This window comes from Pleuronectes platessa, chromosome 10 (genome assembly GCF_947347685.1).
Source record: "Pleuronectes platessa chromosome 10, fPlePla1.1, whole genome shotgun sequence".
Taxonomy (NCBI): domain Eukaryota; kingdom Metazoa; phylum Chordata; class Actinopteri; order Pleuronectiformes; family Pleuronectidae; genus Pleuronectes; species Pleuronectes platessa.
In genome coordinates, this window is record NC_070635.1 from 15,066,455 (window position 1) to 15,084,884 (window position 18,430).

General features: G+C 47.6%; 1 protein-coding gene across 3 annotated transcripts; it reads right to left on the reverse strand.

Annotated features, from left to right (window-relative positions):
• Positions 1 to 122: 122 nt before the first annotated feature.
• On the reverse strand, positions 123 to 16,228 carry arid1aa (AT rich interactive domain 1Aa (SWI-like)). 3 transcript variants are annotated; one of them, XM_053432388.1, is made up of 20 exons: positions 14,978 to 16,228; positions 12,318 to 12,536; positions 11,625 to 12,224; positions 11,412 to 11,507; positions 10,418 to 10,658; positions 9,518 to 9,607; positions 9,254 to 9,424; positions 8,336 to 8,741; positions 8,037 to 8,182; positions 7,858 to 7,943; positions 7,506 to 7,715; positions 7,197 to 7,401; positions 6,898 to 7,033; positions 6,602 to 6,771; positions 6,299 to 6,479; positions 5,306 to 5,431; positions 4,681 to 4,774; positions 3,630 to 4,503; positions 3,369 to 3,499; positions 123 to 3,274 (listed from the first exon to the last, which is right to left on the reverse strand). In XM_053432388.1, the coding sequence occupies exons 1-20, from the start codon at positions 15,881 to 15,883 to the stop codon at positions 1,391 to 1,393; spliced, it is 6,972 nt and encodes a 2,323-aa protein (XP_053288363.1). In that variant the 5' UTR covers positions 15,884 to 16,228; the 3' UTR covers positions 123 to 1,390. The 3 variants fall into 3 exon arrangements, with proteins under 3 accessions (XP_053288363.1, XP_053288362.1, XP_053288361.1); XM_053432387.1 differs by having other exon boundaries at positions 6,602 to 6,765; positions 6,898 to 7,051; XM_053432386.1 differs by having other exon boundaries at positions 6,898 to 7,051.
• Between the last annotated feature and the right edge of the window lie 2,202 nt (positions 16,229 to 18,430).

The window sequence follows — 18,430 nt, forward strand, 5'->3', positions numbered from 1 at the left end:
GCACTGAGGTGAAGACTCTTATTTCAGGATGATTTTCTGATCTGTGATTTCTCATGTTTGTTGATTTGTTTGTCCAGAAGCGATTATTATTCCAGAAGAACAAAACCATCAAACAGCTTACGAAGATTTAATGTACATTTATTCTTACCACGTGGAACATATAGTATAAAGATTTCATACTGAATAAATGATATTCGTTGAGCCAAAAAAGGGAAAGGGAGGAATTTACATGTTGTCTTAGCTACATAGTCTGAAATACAAATATGCAGAATCCATGATCAGAGAAAAGTTGTCAATGTGTACTTCATCTAGTTTATTTCTGTTGTACCAGGAGATAACAGGGTCGAGCCGTGTCTGCCGTACTACAGAGCTGTGGAGACCAGAGGAGTGGGTCTAAATCGGCAGGGACTGGAGGTCACGGACCAAACTCACAAGTCAGCCTCCATCCCTCACCAAAAACAAGTGTGAGAATAGTGACACAGACAGACACAGAGAAAGGAAGTGTAATGTACAACATTATATATACACCACAGCAAAGCTGTATTTGAAGTTTAAAACCAGTCCTAAGAGGTGATTTCTTTTCATAAGGGTATTCATACAATCAAGGGATAAGAGGAGGTAAGGGTGTTGTAGGTTCTTGATACTTTGGGGAAGAAAGCCATTTTCTGTTTAACACCAAACTAAAATGACCTCAAAACTCTAGAAGAGCTGCATTGTCAGCTTCTGTGTGAAACGTGTGGTACAGAATGCTTACACTCAAGAGCAGTATGGTACAGAAAATGTCCTACAATCTACTGCACACTGCACAGGCCTCCCTGGTGAAGGTGTCTACTGACAGCACTTTGTCTGCTGCCGGGCTGACTGGTGAGAATCCAACTACAGCAACTATAACCAGTAGGCCACTTGTCAGTCTGCTTCACCTCTGAACGTCAACCAGTTAGACTCTCTGTGCCCCGAGGCGAGAGCTAGGGCACACTGTGTCTCCAAAACTCACTGTAAACGAGACAGCAACTTTGGTTACAGTTTTTGTTTTTCAGCTATTTATTTATTCATTTATTTATCTTTATTAAAAAGTTCTTTCCCCCAAGTGCAGAACAGTCTCCCAACCGCGGTGCTCTGCTCCATGTCATCCAGTTGGCATTCGTGTTGCAAGTAGTGTCCCTTTGTGGGCATCTCTCTGGTTTGTAATCCACCACAGCTCTGTGATTATCCTCCTTGAGCAAGGACGGCCTGGGGAGGGCTCAGAGAATGGAATCTGAAGGATTTTCATAAATTAAAGACAGTTACTTGAACTTTCCTTGCCCCGTTACACACACAGGCCAGGTTACCAGGGAAGAGGGGATAGGGGAGAAACCCCCCAAAAACGAGGAGCCACGGCTCCCTACAGCTGTCATGACTGGCCAATCAAAAAGAGTACATCACAGATAACATGAGAAACCAGCGAGTTCATTAGGGGAGACACTGAAAGGTCCAGGAGTCGGGACTCGTGTAGTGTGAACTCTGAATGGTTCTCCTCCACCTTGGCTAAGGCGTGCAGAGCCCGGGCAGCTCGCCGCATCATGTCCGGGCTTGTGGGTTCGAAGTGCATCCCCTGTAGGTGTAGTAGTGAGCTCTGGCTCTGCTGAAGCTGAGTGGCAGCCAGACTATCCTCCAGGAAACCCAGCAGGGTGCCCACACTACCCTTCTGAGCAGCAATTGCTCGGGCTGCCATAGTATCGCCCTGGGCAAGGTTGGCCAGGAGGACCACGGCCATCTCCCTGCAGACTGCAACCTTTCTGTCTCCAATCAGCCGCACCAGGTTTCCGTAGAGCTTTTCTAACCGGCTGAATGGTGGAGTAGCCAAGATGAGGTCCACGTTGTTGTCTTGGATACTTAATTTGCTCAGTGTCTCCAGGACCAGTCTCTGAGGTGACAAAGCACTGTGTGGGCCCAACGTGGGGAAGGGGTCCTGGGCTTCTGCTGAGGGGCAGACAGCCCAATGGAGAAGACCATCCAATAGGGGCAAGCAGATGCTCTCGGGGTAGATGGAGAGGTCCAGCTGGCCTGAGATGTTTGACAAAGTGACCAGCGTGTTCTCCCTCAGGAGCTCCAAACAGTCCCACCACCATTCATCCCTTTGGCCCATTCCCTCTTCTGAATCCTCGTCTTTCTCGTAGGTGAGAGGGGCCTGTTTGCGTTCAGGGTGCCTGTGGTGGAGCAGGATCAAGCGACCTAGCAGCAGCAACAGCCCCGGATGTTTGGACATCTCGTGGTCATTGCCTGGCACAAAGGAGAGACTGCGGACAATATTGGAGATGCAAACGCAACGGCGTGCTAACGAATCCTGCCAGTTAGCCAGTGCAATGAGCGGCCCCTCGTCTTTACTGTGAGGCTCATCCTCCAAGATGGCACCAAGCTGCTTCGACCGGGGGGTTAAAACAAAGCTGGAGGAGAGAAAAGGTCTGTTCAAGTCCAGGAGACTTGCAGCTTCTTCCTCGACTGTCTTTGTCTCAGACTGTGTTTTCCTCTCCTCCTCACTGCTGGGTGAGGGGCTGGCCTTCTCCGAGATGGCTGCTTTCTCTGAGGAAGATGACTCTTGAGGCTTTTCTTCTTCCTCTTGATGCTTCCTCTTCTCCTCCTCATTTGGTAACCAGATGTCCTGCAGCTCTTCTTCTGGAATTCGTCTCTTCAGTAAAACCTGGGGCACGGGCATTCGCACTCGAGGCTCCAAGAAGTCTTTGCGTGGTTCAAAGTGGGTCTGGATGTGGTCTGTTGAGTCCCCCCCTCCGGCACTCCAGTGACGTAACCCACTGTCAAACTCCTGCAGTTTGCCATGATTATTGGACTGGCCAGCAGGAAACAGGTCTTTCTTTCGTACCACCTTTACGGGATATTTGTCAAACTTGCTGGACTGTTTGGGTCTCTCCTGGGCAGGTAACGATTGGAGTGAGCTTGTCTGGTCAGATGAAGCACCTTTGCTCTTCTTCTCCTCATCTTCCGTCTTATCATCTTTACCCCGAGGTTTGCTGCACTGCTCTTGCTCTTCCTCTTCTTTCACACAAGCTGGCCCGTCCGTTTCTCGCTCCTCCTCTTCTTCGTCTTCCTCGTCGTCTTGTTCCATGTCCTCAGCCGGTGGCTCCTCCTCGTCTATGCTGTCCCAATCTTGTTTCAAGGCATCAGGATCAATGAGTGTCCTCTGGCCAAGATCTCCGACCTCATACTCCCGCAGAATGCCAAAGACTTCAATGAGGCAGCGTCTGAAATACTCAACCACCAACTCCAGCATCCCAGGCAGCTGAAGAAAGAGCAGAAATAAATGAAAATATTAGACATGCTCACCATGCATATAGTAATAACATTAAAGACTCGATGTTCAAATCCAAACTCACCATGTTTAGATCGAAGGTGGAAATACTGCCGTCGTCATAAAGGAGAATGTTGATGGTATCTAAGGCCCATGTACTCTCAGCCAATAGACCAGACTTTAATGACATCATGACTCTCCAGGCCTCTGGCGTTCCTGTGGAGACAATACACAAAAACAATTAGTCATGTTTGAGCAGCAACTTGACAAAAAATTTACAGATGTCAATCATTAAAAAATGTCAACATCAAATCATGGTTTTGCAATTTGTAATCTACAGTCATACCGATATCTTTCATGGTGAGTCTCCGACGTGGTTTCAGGATAGGATGCGTAGCTTCTATAGAGCCGGGGGGGAAGGGCATGTCTCGCCTTATTAGAGGCGACTGCATTGGAGGGGGCACTATGTGAGATGCAGGCACTGGGGGTCCAGCCTTCTGCATCTTCATAACTCCATGCATGTAGGGAGATTTACTAGGTGATGTCCTGCTCTCCATCGGGCGCGGCATGGAGGCTGGGCTGGACACCTGTGGAATGTGGTTCTGCACACCCTGAGGGGGCTGGTAGTTAGACTGTACTGAGCGAGGCATGGGTTGGCCGGGCCCTGCTGGACCATAGGGAGGCTGCCTTGGGCCCATCTGACCCCCCCACTGGCCGTCATGATTCATGCGCTGTTCTGATGACATCATCTCCTCAGGGCGGGTCATACCAGGGTAACCAGGCCCCTGGGGTGGGCCCCCGGGGCCTACTTGCCGGCTAGGGTAGTTCTGATAGTTCATGTCTCGCGGTCCTTGCCACATGCCTCCCTGAGGACCCTCAGGGCCTGACTGCATCATCTGAGGGGGCATGTTGGGCTGAGCATTGGGCCCCGTCGCTCCCTGCATCCGTTCACGACCAAAGGGGAATGGGAACTGATTGCCTGGGCCAGGTGGACGGCGATCAGGGCCAGGGAAGGGCCCACTGCCGCTGAACTGATTGTACGACTCCTGCTGTCCTGAAGAGGGTGCAGAGGAGCCTCCTTGCTGCTGCTGCTGCTGCTGCTGCTGCTGCGGTGGTTGTTGTTGTTGTTGTTGTTGTTGTCCACCAGGAAAAGGCCCACTGTACTCGGCCTCATGACGTTTTGATGGAGGGTAGCCGCCCTCCACAGGACGCTTGTAACTCTGAAGAGAAGGCACACAGACACACAATAAATTCACAACTATTTCAGTAGAACTGTTGTAAAGAAAATCATACAACATTTTCCTGCTCAAACTATATTCAAAATGATACTAGCTTGATCAAAGTAGCAAACATTTTAAGCCAGTGTGTAGAGTTAGTGTATTGCAAATGATCATTACCTGTTGTTGTGGATACATTCCAGGCTGCTGATTTGGGAAGGAGCCGCTAGGGGGCGTTCCCTGTCCAGGATACTGATTACCATAGGAATCATGCCTGCAAACATTATGTCCAGTCAGTCTCAACAAGTCAGACACACTTGCATTATGGTATATTATGATTTATAATTTATGACCACAAGAACATCTTGTCGCAATGGATGCTTTTAGTTTTCAGCTTCATCCTTAATTATACTTAATCATAGACTTAGTTTTATCAATTTGATTAATTTGCTCATTTAAAAAAGCAGTTGATGAATATAAACACATTACAAGTTCTGTTAGCTGTACTAATTAAAAGTCTATACATATATGGAATGGATGGAATTTAAAGTGCATTTCAATTAATGCAACTCTTTTACAAACAGAACCACATTCAAAAAGCTATGAAGTATGAAAATATTGTAAATTTAAATTGTTCAAATTGATAAAAAAATATATATCCATGTTATAACACAGAATAATCTCCCAGTTTCTAGCATTTCTGAAAGATTCCAACAGTTTGTTGTTTTACTTGAGGACGTATCAGTCTGACAGTAGCTTTAAACCTGAGAATACAGGTACAGCTGTACAGTAAATGCGAACTGACCGTGGCTGCTGTGGTGGGAAGCGATTTGGCGAATACATCCCTGCATCGGCATTGGCAGGCATCATAGGGTTTGGCTGAGGAGCTCCCGATACCATGTTGCCCTCTGGGCCTATTCCCTGCTCGGATCTGGAAAAAATAGGCATGGAGGGTTTTTTCCATATATTTTTTCACTCAGTCAGACAAATTATGCTACAGATTTGAAAAAAATCAATGCGATGATAATTGTTCCAATCACAGCTACATTATAAATACTTATGTTACAATTTTAATCAGCCTCAGCCAGACTGCTAAAAACCTGACATGTCAAGTGGACAAGTGGCTCTTTGATGACTTGTTTTTAACAGTGTATGATGGTAAAATACTGACACGAGTGACTTAAAGAATTTAACAATTTACTGTGCAAAAAAAAGGTTGAATTGTGACACTTGGAATAACATCACACAAAACTGTAGTTGTTAAAACAATGTTTTTTCAGTGTCTCGAATGAAAATTAAATCACAATCACTCAACTATTCTGAATCAAAATTTTTAGATTCAGACCTAATTTGTAAATTATAATCTTGTTTAACACATTTTTCTGACCGACACAAATCCAATACACAACCCTTCTCCTAACACACAAAATATCAGTATTAGTGAGTAACAAATCATAATGAATCATTAAATAAAGATTAATATGAATAAATATGAAATGATTTTATGATGGAAAAGTATTTGAAAAAAGTATGAACAAACAACAAAATGACGCTATTCATGGTCCAGCCACTTTGTCACTCTTATAAATTATACATTTTCAGATGTGTCACTGAATTTCTCATGGCATTAAATCCCTCCCTCAAAGCATTGCCTAGATAAACAGGAAAAAACATTTTATGTCAATTTTATGTCAATAATTTCTGACCTGCAGAGGAACTTTAAGGTTTTTGTGATCATAGAAACATCTCCTTGTTAGAATCAGTAGTGTTAAATGACCTTCCATTCAATAACCCTTACCTCCTGTCGTAGCCTGGTCCATAAGGATACTGTTGTCTGGGCCCCATTGGCATCGAGCCTATTGCCCCAGGTGGTCCTCTGTTGAATGGAGGCTGCTGCTGTTGCTGTTGTGGTGGTTGCTGCTGCTGGTCACCCACCCCGCTGTTAGGGCCCTGGCTAGCAGGTAAAAACTGCTCCCCGACTGCAAATACATTCACAATTAGAGCCAATTTCAGAGGGATTAGCTAAGTGGGTAATTAAAGAGGCATTTTAGCTTTTAGGACATCATGATCTATTCGGCCGTAGTCCGTTCAGTGTGCCCACCTTTTCGCATGTTACCAAAGGGGTCCTTGCTGGGTTCGTAGGTTGCCATGCGCCCCTGCAAGTCTGGTGTGTTCATCCCGGACTGATAGGCTGAGTTGGGCGTCATGTTCTTCCTCGGGAAAGCGGGGTCATTTCCTTCGGAGAAGGGGTCCTGCAGGTTAACGCTGCTCCTAGAGGGGAAGCAAGGTTGAGTGGGAGGGGGAAATAGGTGCAAATGGGAGAGATGGAAATTAGTTTCTTATAATAATTTCTTTCAGACGGTCAAATTGACTGCTAAAATCTTCAACAGGAGTCACCTGGACACGGGTGGCATGGGGGGCATCTGGGTGTGAGGGGTGGAGGCCGGGGTGGGAGGCTTTAGGTCTCCCCCCTCGGCCATGGAGCTGCTGGTGGACTGGGGTGTCTGGGGACCCTGCAGAGAGCCTGACCCAGCTGTGGAGCAGAGGGACGCTTCAGTTTGAAATAAAGGAGGAGCAGAAAGACATGGTTCATGACTTCAATGACACCTGAACACATTCCGTTATGGGTTTCCTGAGTGAGATCTGTGCTAAAATGTCTGTTCATCTGTAAAAAAAATAATAGGTATGGTTCTTACCTGGAGACGGTGGCTGGACCTTAGGGGCCTGGTTCTTTTTGTTGTCTGTAAAAATCTCAGGAGGAGGGTCCTCGCCACGCTCCACTTTGCACTCAAAGGCGTACAGACACTGGATGTACTGTTTCTTCAAAGAACTGGCAGCACTGCTTGACGTACCCACATTCAGGGAAGTGGCCAGATCCCGCCACTTCTTATTCTTACTCACCTGAGACACACAATGAGACGTCATTAGAAAAGATAAAATAAAGACAAAGTCAAGAAATAAACGTACTGGGGAATTGATTTGCCGGATATATTTGCAATGCTAACCTGGGCCATGCTTCCTATTTCTTTAACCGACATATACAGCCGGAAGAGGTCAAGGGGTTTGCGTCCTACAGCAGGTAGGTTGGTCATGGGCATGGCTTTCTCTTCAATGAAGGCCAAGTAACGATCAACCCAAATCTTTCTCTCGGGCTCGGGTCCTAACTCGTACAGTCGTGTTATTTTTTCATTGGTTGTGGTGGAGGAATTGGACTTCTGTTTTGTGTAAAAGAAATGAGAAGGCAATTTTAAAACAGAGTGGATAACAATAAAAGAGGCACCGAGACGTTTGAGGAGGTAACGCTTATTAAAAATTCTTATTCCTAAAAGTAAGAAAACAATATAGTCAACAGGCTACCTTAGATTTAGGTTCTGGCTTGGGTGTTGGAGGCCCATCTACTTTGTTATTCATCTTATTGTTCATCTCTGGACTGGGGGCCATACCTAGAGACAATGATTGGGGTTAGAAATTGCATTGAAAATGCTACATTATAAAAAGAAAACAAGTTTTGGTTAAGTAATCTCTGGGAATCTTACCACTTGAGTTATTGGCCAGGTTTGGCCCCATTGGATAAGGTGAGCCACCTGGTGTGTTCATCATTCCAGGCATGTTGTTCATGGGAGGGCCATAAGGTGGTCCGGACCCCATCATGCCTGGAGACATGTTGGGGTAACCAGGCATCCTGGATGGAGGAGAGAATATGAGAATCTAGTTTACCCAACAGTGACAGAGTATGGAACAGCCATCTTATATTAAACCTTGAGAGAGAAGTCAGTCAGAAATATTGTGAGAGGTAAATAAACATAGGAACTAGGAGGGTCCAACATAAACCCACCTGTTGTGCATGGAGTTGGTGGCCGGGTGCTGCATGGCTGCTGGGTCTTGCGGCTTTCTGTTCATGCCAGGAGGTGGACACATTCCTGAGGCTACCTGGGGTGGCAAGTTTACCATGTTGGGAGGCATGTTTGGACCCATGTTGGGGCCCATGTTGGGGCCCATGTTGGGGCCCATGTTGGGACCCATGTTGGGACCCATGTTGGGACCCATGTTTGGGCCCATGTTGGGGCCCATGTTGGGGCCATAGGGCCGTGCCCCCATTTGATTCGGTGGCATCCTTCCTGGAGGTATGCCAGCATATGGTGGACCCCCACTTTGTCCTGCCATGGGGTTTATTGGACCCATGCCCGGGCCTGGGTAGCTGGCGTTGGGCATGTTGCCATAGCCAGGTTGACGGGGATAACCTAGGTATGACATTACAAGAAAGAAAGAACTGTTTAGATAATCACTTGGTTCTAGCAACACAGATGTTTATTTGTGTTCAACGTGACATGAAAGTGACTGGTTAAAGCTATGACAAAGTATTTTCCGTCAGAGTTTTTTCCCTACAGTGAGTTAGCAGAGAGAGCTATGCACCCTGAGCAACAAGCCTTCGTCACAGTCTCGGCTATACTGACAGGAGGCACTGCTACGTCAGCTGACTCTCTGCCTCACAGCTATAAATAGCCACAACAGAGTCAGAGGGAGGGACCAGCCGTAGCATGGTATTCCTACTGGGAAGGGACATATACTCCAAGGGTTTGTTCAAAAGTAAATGTGGATCTTAGGAAACTTTACAAACTTAGTATATTAAGTGGAAAACTTTTGTAAATCACCAAAAACATCATGTCTCTAGAAACAATTCATCTTTTCACAGCAGCGTAGCAGAAATTGAAAACAAGTCCTGTCTTAACAGCGATGATTCATAAGTACACACCTTGGGGGCCGTACTGTCCCCCCTGCTGCCCGTAGCCACCCATAGAGTTGTTCTGCTGATATGGGGCCATCCCAGGATGAACCTGTCCCCCTGAGGACGGCCGCGGCGACAGTGCAGAGGCTGACGTGGGGGAGCCATATGGGGGCATCTGAGGGTTTCTCTGCATAAACCCTGAAAGAGGGTAAGTGAGGGGGACGGTGAAGTCACATCCATGACTACTGACATTTAAATCTCTGTGAACACTTTGCATTCATATGAGTATACCTCTGTCCTGGGTCATAGGAGACTGGCTCATTGCCGGATGTAGGCTCCCATCTGACTGCACACTTGACGGCCTGGGAGGCATCTGGGTCACTGAGAAATAATATTTAACTTAAGTTAATGGGAGCTCGAAAAGGGTTACAGTACTGAGTTTTAGGCCAACATGGGTTTTAAGTAACCAACTCTGTTACTTGGACAAAAGTCAAAGGCAGGGTCCATTTATAAGCAGTAACTTATTGACAAATTAGCAGTTATCAGTAAAGATGTATAGGCAAAAAGAGCATCTATAAGCAACCTGGAAGAATGGATCAATATCATATTCTGAATAAGATGTTAGCTGGTATTAATGGACAAAAACACCTTTCTGTCTAATAAGTTAGGATACGACAGCTTCAAACTTCTGCTAACTTTTTTGATAGATATATTCACAGCAGCAGGACAAGTAGCTCAAATATGGTAATGGTTAGCATTTGGGTTTTTTGGTCAAACTAATCTGAGCTGTCACTCTTGTCCCATTCTTAAAGCCAATTTAACATCTTTAACACCGCCATAGCAACTGGATCAGTCCTTGCAAATGTATTTTTGTGAATGAAGCCTGTCCCCTGACTAAAATGTGACTGAGCAATCCAAATATATCAGACTTGAGTTTTGAGGAATGGTGTCATTCTGTGTGGCGCAACTACATCTGTGTTTAATATTTTGAGATCTTCAGTAATGTATAACGGTACAAGACCTTTCCTTAAATATATGGATGAAATTCAAGAACTTGATAGAATGTAGGTGGCTATGAAGTGCATTTCTCATTAAAATGCAAACCAAATCCATCACTATCACCATCTGAGAAATCTTAGAAGTCCACAACTGATCATATGCCTCCTCTCATTGTGTGAAGGATCGGCCCACCTGGCATGTTGGCGGGTGACAGCGGTCCTGTGCGGGGTGTGCTGGCACCGGCAGGGGAGCCAGCTGGGGAAGGTGAAGGCCCTCGGATGCCTGGCAGGTGGGGAGACGTGTGAGGGGAGAAGGGCGACTGAGCCGGGTTGCTCTGCTCGCCCTGGCTGCTCGACACACCTGACGTGCTCACGACGGGACTCAGGGCGCCCTCTGTACCTGTCGGCAGGTCGTCGATGGATCCAGACAGGTCCTGAAAACACAAAGAGGACAAGCAGAGGGGGAGTCAACAAATATGGTATAACAGAGAGAGTTTGAAAACAATTTAAATTATTAATTATAGATTCAGAGGATGCAGCTTATGCATTTTAACACACTGTTTTTAGATTAATCACATCTATTATTATTAAGGTCATGTTTATTGCATAGATTTGCTGGAATCAGCTTCCTTTTAAGGATTCAAGTGACACAAATACACAGACCCAGAGGCCTTTGTCCTTATTTATCCCTTTCAAAGAAAACAAATGAGTGTACATTAGTGCAGAGGGTTGTCATGGTAACCAAGGTTTGTAGGATGCGAGCTGACTCAGCTTGTAGCAGCAGCCTCGCCATGTGACTTAATACACAAACAAACTCCTGCATTCATCTAAGATCTACTCGTTTACCCAGCACCTTTCTCCACACGCATCACTCACACAGCTGCCTCTCGACAACATGCAGCCGCACACAACATCTAAACCCATCAGGGGACGGTCAGCGCCGCAGTCGCGATTCAAGCTAAAAGAACGCTTTCAGAGCATGACCAGATGGTATTCAACCGAACACAGAGGGCGTTTTTAAATCTAAAGGCATCACATATTTTGGATAAGGAGTCAAATGAATATGTCCTGTGTCATGAAAACTACACGACACAAATAGAAAGTCTAACAAGAGGGGTAGTGAAAAGCAATAGCACGGAGTGAAAGGGGATTTTTATGTTCTAGCACTGTTAACAAGCATAACTGACCGGGAGACTGGAGGGGCGGCCTTGACTGTCCTCTGGGCCAGATTTAGGCTGAGTGGATGGAGGGGTGTTGGACTGAAATGAATCCTGGGATACCTCCTAAAAGACAACATAACATGTACGTAAGCGTACTGCCTGAGATACAGGGAGGCCTGCGTGTACACACAGAGAAAGACAATTGTGTAAGATGAATATGATCCAGCTCTGGGGTAGTACCTGCTGTTGTGGAGGAGGAAACCGCTGATAAGGTGACTGTTGTGTTTGCTGCTGCGGGTTCTGAGGGTATGCTGCAGGCTGGCCCTGTGGGTGTTGGCTGTGTCCTGGCGGCTGCTGTGGAGGCTGAGACTGTGCCTGCTGTTGCTGCGAGGGAGGCTGCTGAGGCCCCTGTGTGGATCCCTGGTAGCTGGACTGGCCTTGTGATCCAGGTGGAGCCTGGGAACTTGGCTGCTGCTGGGTCTGACTTGGAGGGCCCTGCTGCTGGTTGTATGGAGACTGGCCAGACGGTGGGGCTGAAGCCTGAGCGTACGGTGGCTGAGACTGTGGGGGCCCTTGGGATGGGCCTGGCAGTGGCCCCTGGGGCTGTTGGGGCATGTGGGGCTGCTGATACGGCGGTCCGCCCTGGGTATGAGGAGCAGAAGTTGGCGCAGGGTGGGGTTGCCCTGGGTAAGGTGTCTGGCCACCTGGTGTTCCCGGAGGGGTCTGAGAGTAGGGGGTCTGCTGCTGGCTTGGATGAGGAGGCTGGCCGGGCTGGCCGTAGTACGGTGCCTGGCCCTGAGCGCCATATCCTCCTGGTCCCTGCTGTCCGTATGATCCCATCTAAACAGAGAACACAAACATATACGTTTTAAACACTGATATATAAAATAACACACAAGCTTATTTCTGACTTAGAGAATTTATGTTAAATACCTGTGGACCATATGGCATGGTACCCATGCCTCCAGGTGAACGTCCTTGCATTCCCACAGGGTATCGCTGGGGACCTGGAGGACCATAACCCTGGCCTGGGTAACCAGGCCCCTGTTGTGGACCTGTAGGAGGGCCCTGTGGCGACTGCTGAGCGTATGGACTACCTGCTCCATATAGTTGGCCTCTCATCTTTCCCATTGGGTCCATGGGACCAGGTGGCTGCATAAGGGAAGAACCAGAGGAGATGAATTAAATTAGCAAGCAAACACTGTAGGAGAAGTCTAAATATCAAGTGCTACAACTTACATGCAGCCTCTCTCAAACTTATATCCATGAATAATATATCAGTGTATTATTCAAAGTTCATGAAATATTTGGCTACTGTGTGTATGATGAAGGATTAAACGTGTAAAGACAAACTTCAGTGAATGAGGAAACTGTGCCTTTTTTCACCTTATTTCCCACGGTCATTACCCTGATTTTTTTCACCTCGCTTTGCCATAGTTGCGGAACTCAACAGAGCTATATATATCTTCCTTCAAATGACCGGCAGCCTGCCCAATCTTAAACATATCCCAGCTGTGCTCCTGTTTTGAGCCTGGTCCAAGTAGCTTTTTCCCCAGAGAAGGCAGTTTGGCTCTGGATGAATGACATCAGAGATGAAGGAAGCACTTTCACAACAACCGGAGAGTGACAAATGTACATGAGCATACTTGCACTATGACCCAATGCCAACGGTTAGTATAAACACTGCTGAAAAAATGGGTGCTGTGTCTAATTCATCAGTGTCTTGAGCTTGTTGCTACACTAGAACCTTATATTTCAGATTCAATGATCACCTTGCCTCCACCAAAACTATCAGACACTAAAAAATATGACATTTATGGTAATCTCAGTAACAAGAACATCTAGTAACAAATACCCTCAAGTGAATTTCCACAGGTGCACTTTGGGTGAGAGGAGGCTCCTCGGTGTCACAACAGTCTTTTACAAATGCAATGCAAAATGCCTTGTGTGACATTTTCCAGATCCACATTAATGAAGTGAAATAAATAGGAGCAGCACATGGCTAATCTGCATAAGACAGAGAGGAAACTCCCTTGGTGGGTGAGAGATGGTGGACTGCCTTCTGATTGGCTTGGGGGGAGGATTGGGGGGAATTCTTTGCAGTTACACAGTCAAACTTGTGTGGCATGCCAGGCACACGATGTGTGTGTTCCTGCAACACACACACACAGGACGTGAAGAGTACAAATTTTGCATTTTGACTCCATGCTACGGTGCGGGAAAAAGACAAAGCGACTATTAGTCAATGATTTGTTTATAAGGGCCTTATCAAAGATAACAAATCAGGTTGTATGTAAATCAATAACGAAAAAACTAAATGGAACAACAGATGATGTCATTAGCCATTATGTCGTACACATTGAATGACTGTACTCGTGTTTTTACATCTGTTTATTTGTATGGCAGAAAAGAAAAAAAAGACACTACACATCACATAAAAATGATGCAGGCTGCATCAGTCGTGTGAGCACATATGTCCAACCTCGAGCAGAGGATAGGCCAAATAAAATAATTTATATTATTCTAGGGAATTTATCAAAAGATCAAATAAAAACAATAAATCCATGCATTATCCTTATCCCAGCTGCAGCATGTTTTATTCAGCGGTGTAAAGAGGAGCTGTGAGAGGGAGGGGAGCAGCCATACCTCCGCTGACCCTGTGATGAGTTAATGCTGCTTGCTCTTATCACCAACTGTTGCCTCGCATCACATGTAATTATAAATGGCCATGAGCAGCGGATGAGGAGCCAATCAGATTTCAGCTAGCATGTCAACCCAAGACCAACTATCTCCTGGCTTTGACAGCAGGATTTTACCTCCACAATTCAAATCCCAGTGCAAACGGCAAACTGCAATCTGCAGGCTGCAGCCTCTCGCTCGCGTGGGGCCGAGCAGGCTGCACACGGGCAGCGTGCACAGGGAAGCCCGGCGGCCTCTCGACACAGGGGGACGTGTTTTGGCGAAAAAGATCACGAACATAACCGTATTTTACACTATTGCATCTTCACATTCGAGGTCTTTAGAGTGGACCTGCACGGGGCCTTTAAACACACGGTGAGAGGCTGATCCGACACGCAGCAGTCATGGCCACAAAATTACAGCTTATCCGGCGTGAAAACAACACAAATGCGAGACTCGGTCATAATGTAATATGTTCGGGAACACGGTGTCCCGCGTACACACGAGTCGTATCAACACAATAATAAACACGACGGACTTTAAATTCAACGTGTGAATGCGACAGGGTGAAGCTGTAGCAGGGGGAAAACGAGCCGTAGTTGCTCGGGGAGTATTTTCGCCCCTTTTCAAAGTCGGGCCTTGTTGGCTCCGGATCGTCCTTACATCGATTCAACTACTTATATCCGACTCAAGCGGCCATATTGGGCCGCTGTTTCCATTAAGACGGGTTAACAACAATTATTTTGCGGTCTGAAGTAAAGGGGAAAAAACACACACACCAGAGGCAGCCATTTTAGAGTCTTTGCGAACTAGTACCAGACAATGGCTGGCCTGCTACGTTGTGAACGAGCTAGGAGGAGGGAAGGCAGACGTGCTAACGCTCACGCCGTGTTCCTGTAATAATGGGACTTTACCTGGCTCCTAGCTAGCGGCTGCCCGGCACTTCCCGGGCTCATGGGCGACGGGAGATGGCCTCTTTGTTGCCAGCCCGGGTTGCTCCCTCCATACTGACCGCTGCTGCCCATGTCTGCTGGTCCCTTGCTAGCTCCGTCCTGGCTAGTGTAGTCGCCGGACGGGTAGTTTGGATATCCCCGCGTCGAGCTTGGGGAGGTCAGGAGCTTGTTCAGTGTCGGCGTGGACGTGGGCTGAGGGTTCCCAATGTTATATCTCTGGTTACTGTAAGATCCAGCCATCGCCGTGGGTCCTCCCGCCGGTGGCTGCTGCTTAGCTGGCTGCCCACCAGCTGTCGGCGCCTGGGTGCTGCGCGGGGAGTTCATGGCGTACGCCTGGCCGGGATACGGAGTCCTGTTCGGGAATGGGTTGTAGTTGTTGAACTGGTGGTTCGAAAAACCATGTTCTTGGGAATTGGGTTGATACGGATCCATCATGTTGTTCGACTGCACGACCGGACCCGCAGCAGCTGCCATGCCAGGGCTTTGTTGTCCGCCATGTTGATGAAAAGGGGTCCGACCGTAGTGCTGACTGTATCCGTACGAAGGTGGAGGGAACGCGGTTCCGTGGTGATGCACCAAGCCGGGATGGTTGTTTCCCTCCGGTCCAACAGAGTCATTCTGATTATTATTGTTAGCCCTGGGCGGGTTCCCATTCCCGTTCTTCATCTCAGGTTCCCCTCCTCCCCCTGCATTTCCACCCTCGGCCCCGTCCTGCAGCTCCCCCCGGCCCGGCGATCCGCTGTCCAAGCCCGGCTGCTTTTTGTCCGACTGCTTCTCCCCCGGTACCGACTCCTCCTTGGGGTCCCGATCCGGCTTTTTGAGTTCGGAAGGCGGGCTAGTGTTAAGAGTGGCGACCTGAGCGGCCATGATATACACCCCCCACCACCGCTCTCTCCCTCTCGCTCAGTCACAATCACAAGCTCGCATTGAATATAAATAATTGTTTAGAACCATTTATCCTTGTGCCGATTCATTCCCACCCCTCACACCGGACCGAATCCGGCGCCCATCCCCGCGGTTCCGGCTCCGCAAACGGGTCAGAGAGATGATGGAGGCTCCATGCAATGCGTGAGACAGCGGCAGAAATTGTTGTGGGAGTTGTGTTACTGAGCCCGGGCAGAGGCAGCGAGAAAACCCAACCAACACGAGGCTCGGCTACATACAGCCATTTTGCCCAGCCACACGATCTCCTGCAAAACACGGACTGGATCCTCCCCCTCTCCAAGAAGGAGTGGGATCGTCACATTGTCTCCCCCACCCCCTTCACTTGTGTGGAATATTTCCTCCACATGAAGACAGTGTGGTGTTCGTGCAACTCACTCATGTTGTGTTACAACTATGAAAAGGAGCTATGCCCTTCAGAATAAATACACACGAGAGGCTTTGCTTTAGGCCCTGTGAGAAACATGCATGTGCACGATGAATTGCATGTATGCAGGAGGGGAAACTCATTCATTAAAGAAATGTGTCAGTGTGTGTGTGTGTGTGTGTGCGCGCGCGCGTGCTTGTACGGATGTGCACGCCACGGTTGCACAAGAAAGCCGCTGCAAGCTTGGACTTCAAATGGACACTGAATGGTGGAAAACTATTTGCCAAGACTCCATGTTGCATGGCTTGTAATGTAGTTGTGTTTCTCATTAGTGTAAAACAAAAAGTGGTATTTGCGTATGAGTATGAATCTATATTCATTCTGTGTGTACTTGGATCTTTCCCACCAGTAACTGTGAGGCGTATTGAGGCGAGTGGAGGCAGCACACACAGGTTTTTCCAGAGCAGAAGGAGGAAGCCTTGCAGCAAACGAGAGACTACCAATGCACATTCTCTCTTATTCCCTCCCCTGCCTGCTCTGCTCTCTTCTTCTCTACCACCCCCTCCTTTCCTTCTTCCTCTCCTCTCCCCTTCCTCTGCTCTGCTCTACTCTCTCTCCTCTCCTCTACTCTCTGTCCTCTCCTCCTCTCCTCTGTCTGTCTCTCACTCCAAGCAGAAACACTCTTCTTGCTGTGTGTGGGGGGATGGGCGCACAGGCTCCAGCTCCCTCTCCCTCCCTCTCTCGCGCGCGCGCTCTCTCTCTCTCTCTCTCACCCCACTAACATTGAACTACGACGTGCTGGAGAAAAAAACAGACCTTATCTAGCAGACAGAGGATGCATGAACAGTTTCAAAGTCTCCCAACAATTAGAAAAAATGGGGCATATGCCCCCCCCCCCACCCCCATTCTCAGTCAAATGAAGCAGACATTTTTGGCATCAACAAAACGCATAGGGTGTGTACACAGCATTGAGCAGGGGTGGGATGGTAATGAGAAGTGTGTGTGTGTGTGTTTTGTGTGTGTGTGTGTGTGTGTGTGTGTGTGTGTGTGTGTGTGTGTGTGCGTGTGGGTCTGTGTGTGTGTGGATGTTCTTTAAAAAAAAATGAAATACAAAGGCATGGTAGGGTTTATGAGGCGTTTAATTGTTGGATTTTGGAATTGAAAAGACTTCAGGTTTGGGGGTGTAAGTAGGACGAGATAGCCTTTCGGTTTCTCTCTCCACACACACACAAACACACAAGTTTGTCCAGCTATCCTTGCAAGGACCTCTGCATCGACTTTCATCCATTGCACATTCTCTCTTATTCATTGTGTGGAGTCTAACCAAAACCATATATCTGACCTTAACTATTAACTACCTTAACCTGTCGAACCTTAACTTAACCACCATTCACACCTTAAGACCCTGGCATTAACTAGTACCTCCGAAATTAAGTAGTCTCATTAGGACATGGTATGGTCCCCATAAGGTACACTGGTCCTGACGTGGTTGGTGTTTATGCTGTAGAGGCAACAAAAACGAGTACACACACACACAGACACAGAGAGCGAGAGAGATGGTTTCTGCTCTCTCTCACATGCAAAGACACTCACACACACTCAGTCTCTGCTCCCTCTCTCTCTCTCTCACACACACACACACACACATTCTCAGTCTCTGCTCTCTCTCTCACACGAACACCCACACACTCTCTCTCAGTCTCTGCGCTCTCTCTCACATGCACACACACATCTACCTCTAGGGGGCTTACAGTGGGGGAGAGGCAGGAAGTAGCAGTGAGGAGGCACATACTTGATCACATGTACAAACATCGCAACACAATTTAACATTGTGCCTGACACACCCCCCTAATGCAGGAGAGAGAGAGCTGTCCACATGTCATTTCCCAGCAGCCTCTCCGCACCACACAGGGTTAATGTGATTTCCCACTTCAGCGCGGGCTCGCAAAGTGGATCACGCTTTATTTCAGTGGGACTACAACACGCACGAGAAGCGCGTACACACACTCGCACGCACCACCCCCCCCCACACACACACACACGAAGCCCTGTGTTTGAAATGAGTGTTTTTAAAGAGTGAATTCAGATGGGAGTGTTATATGTGG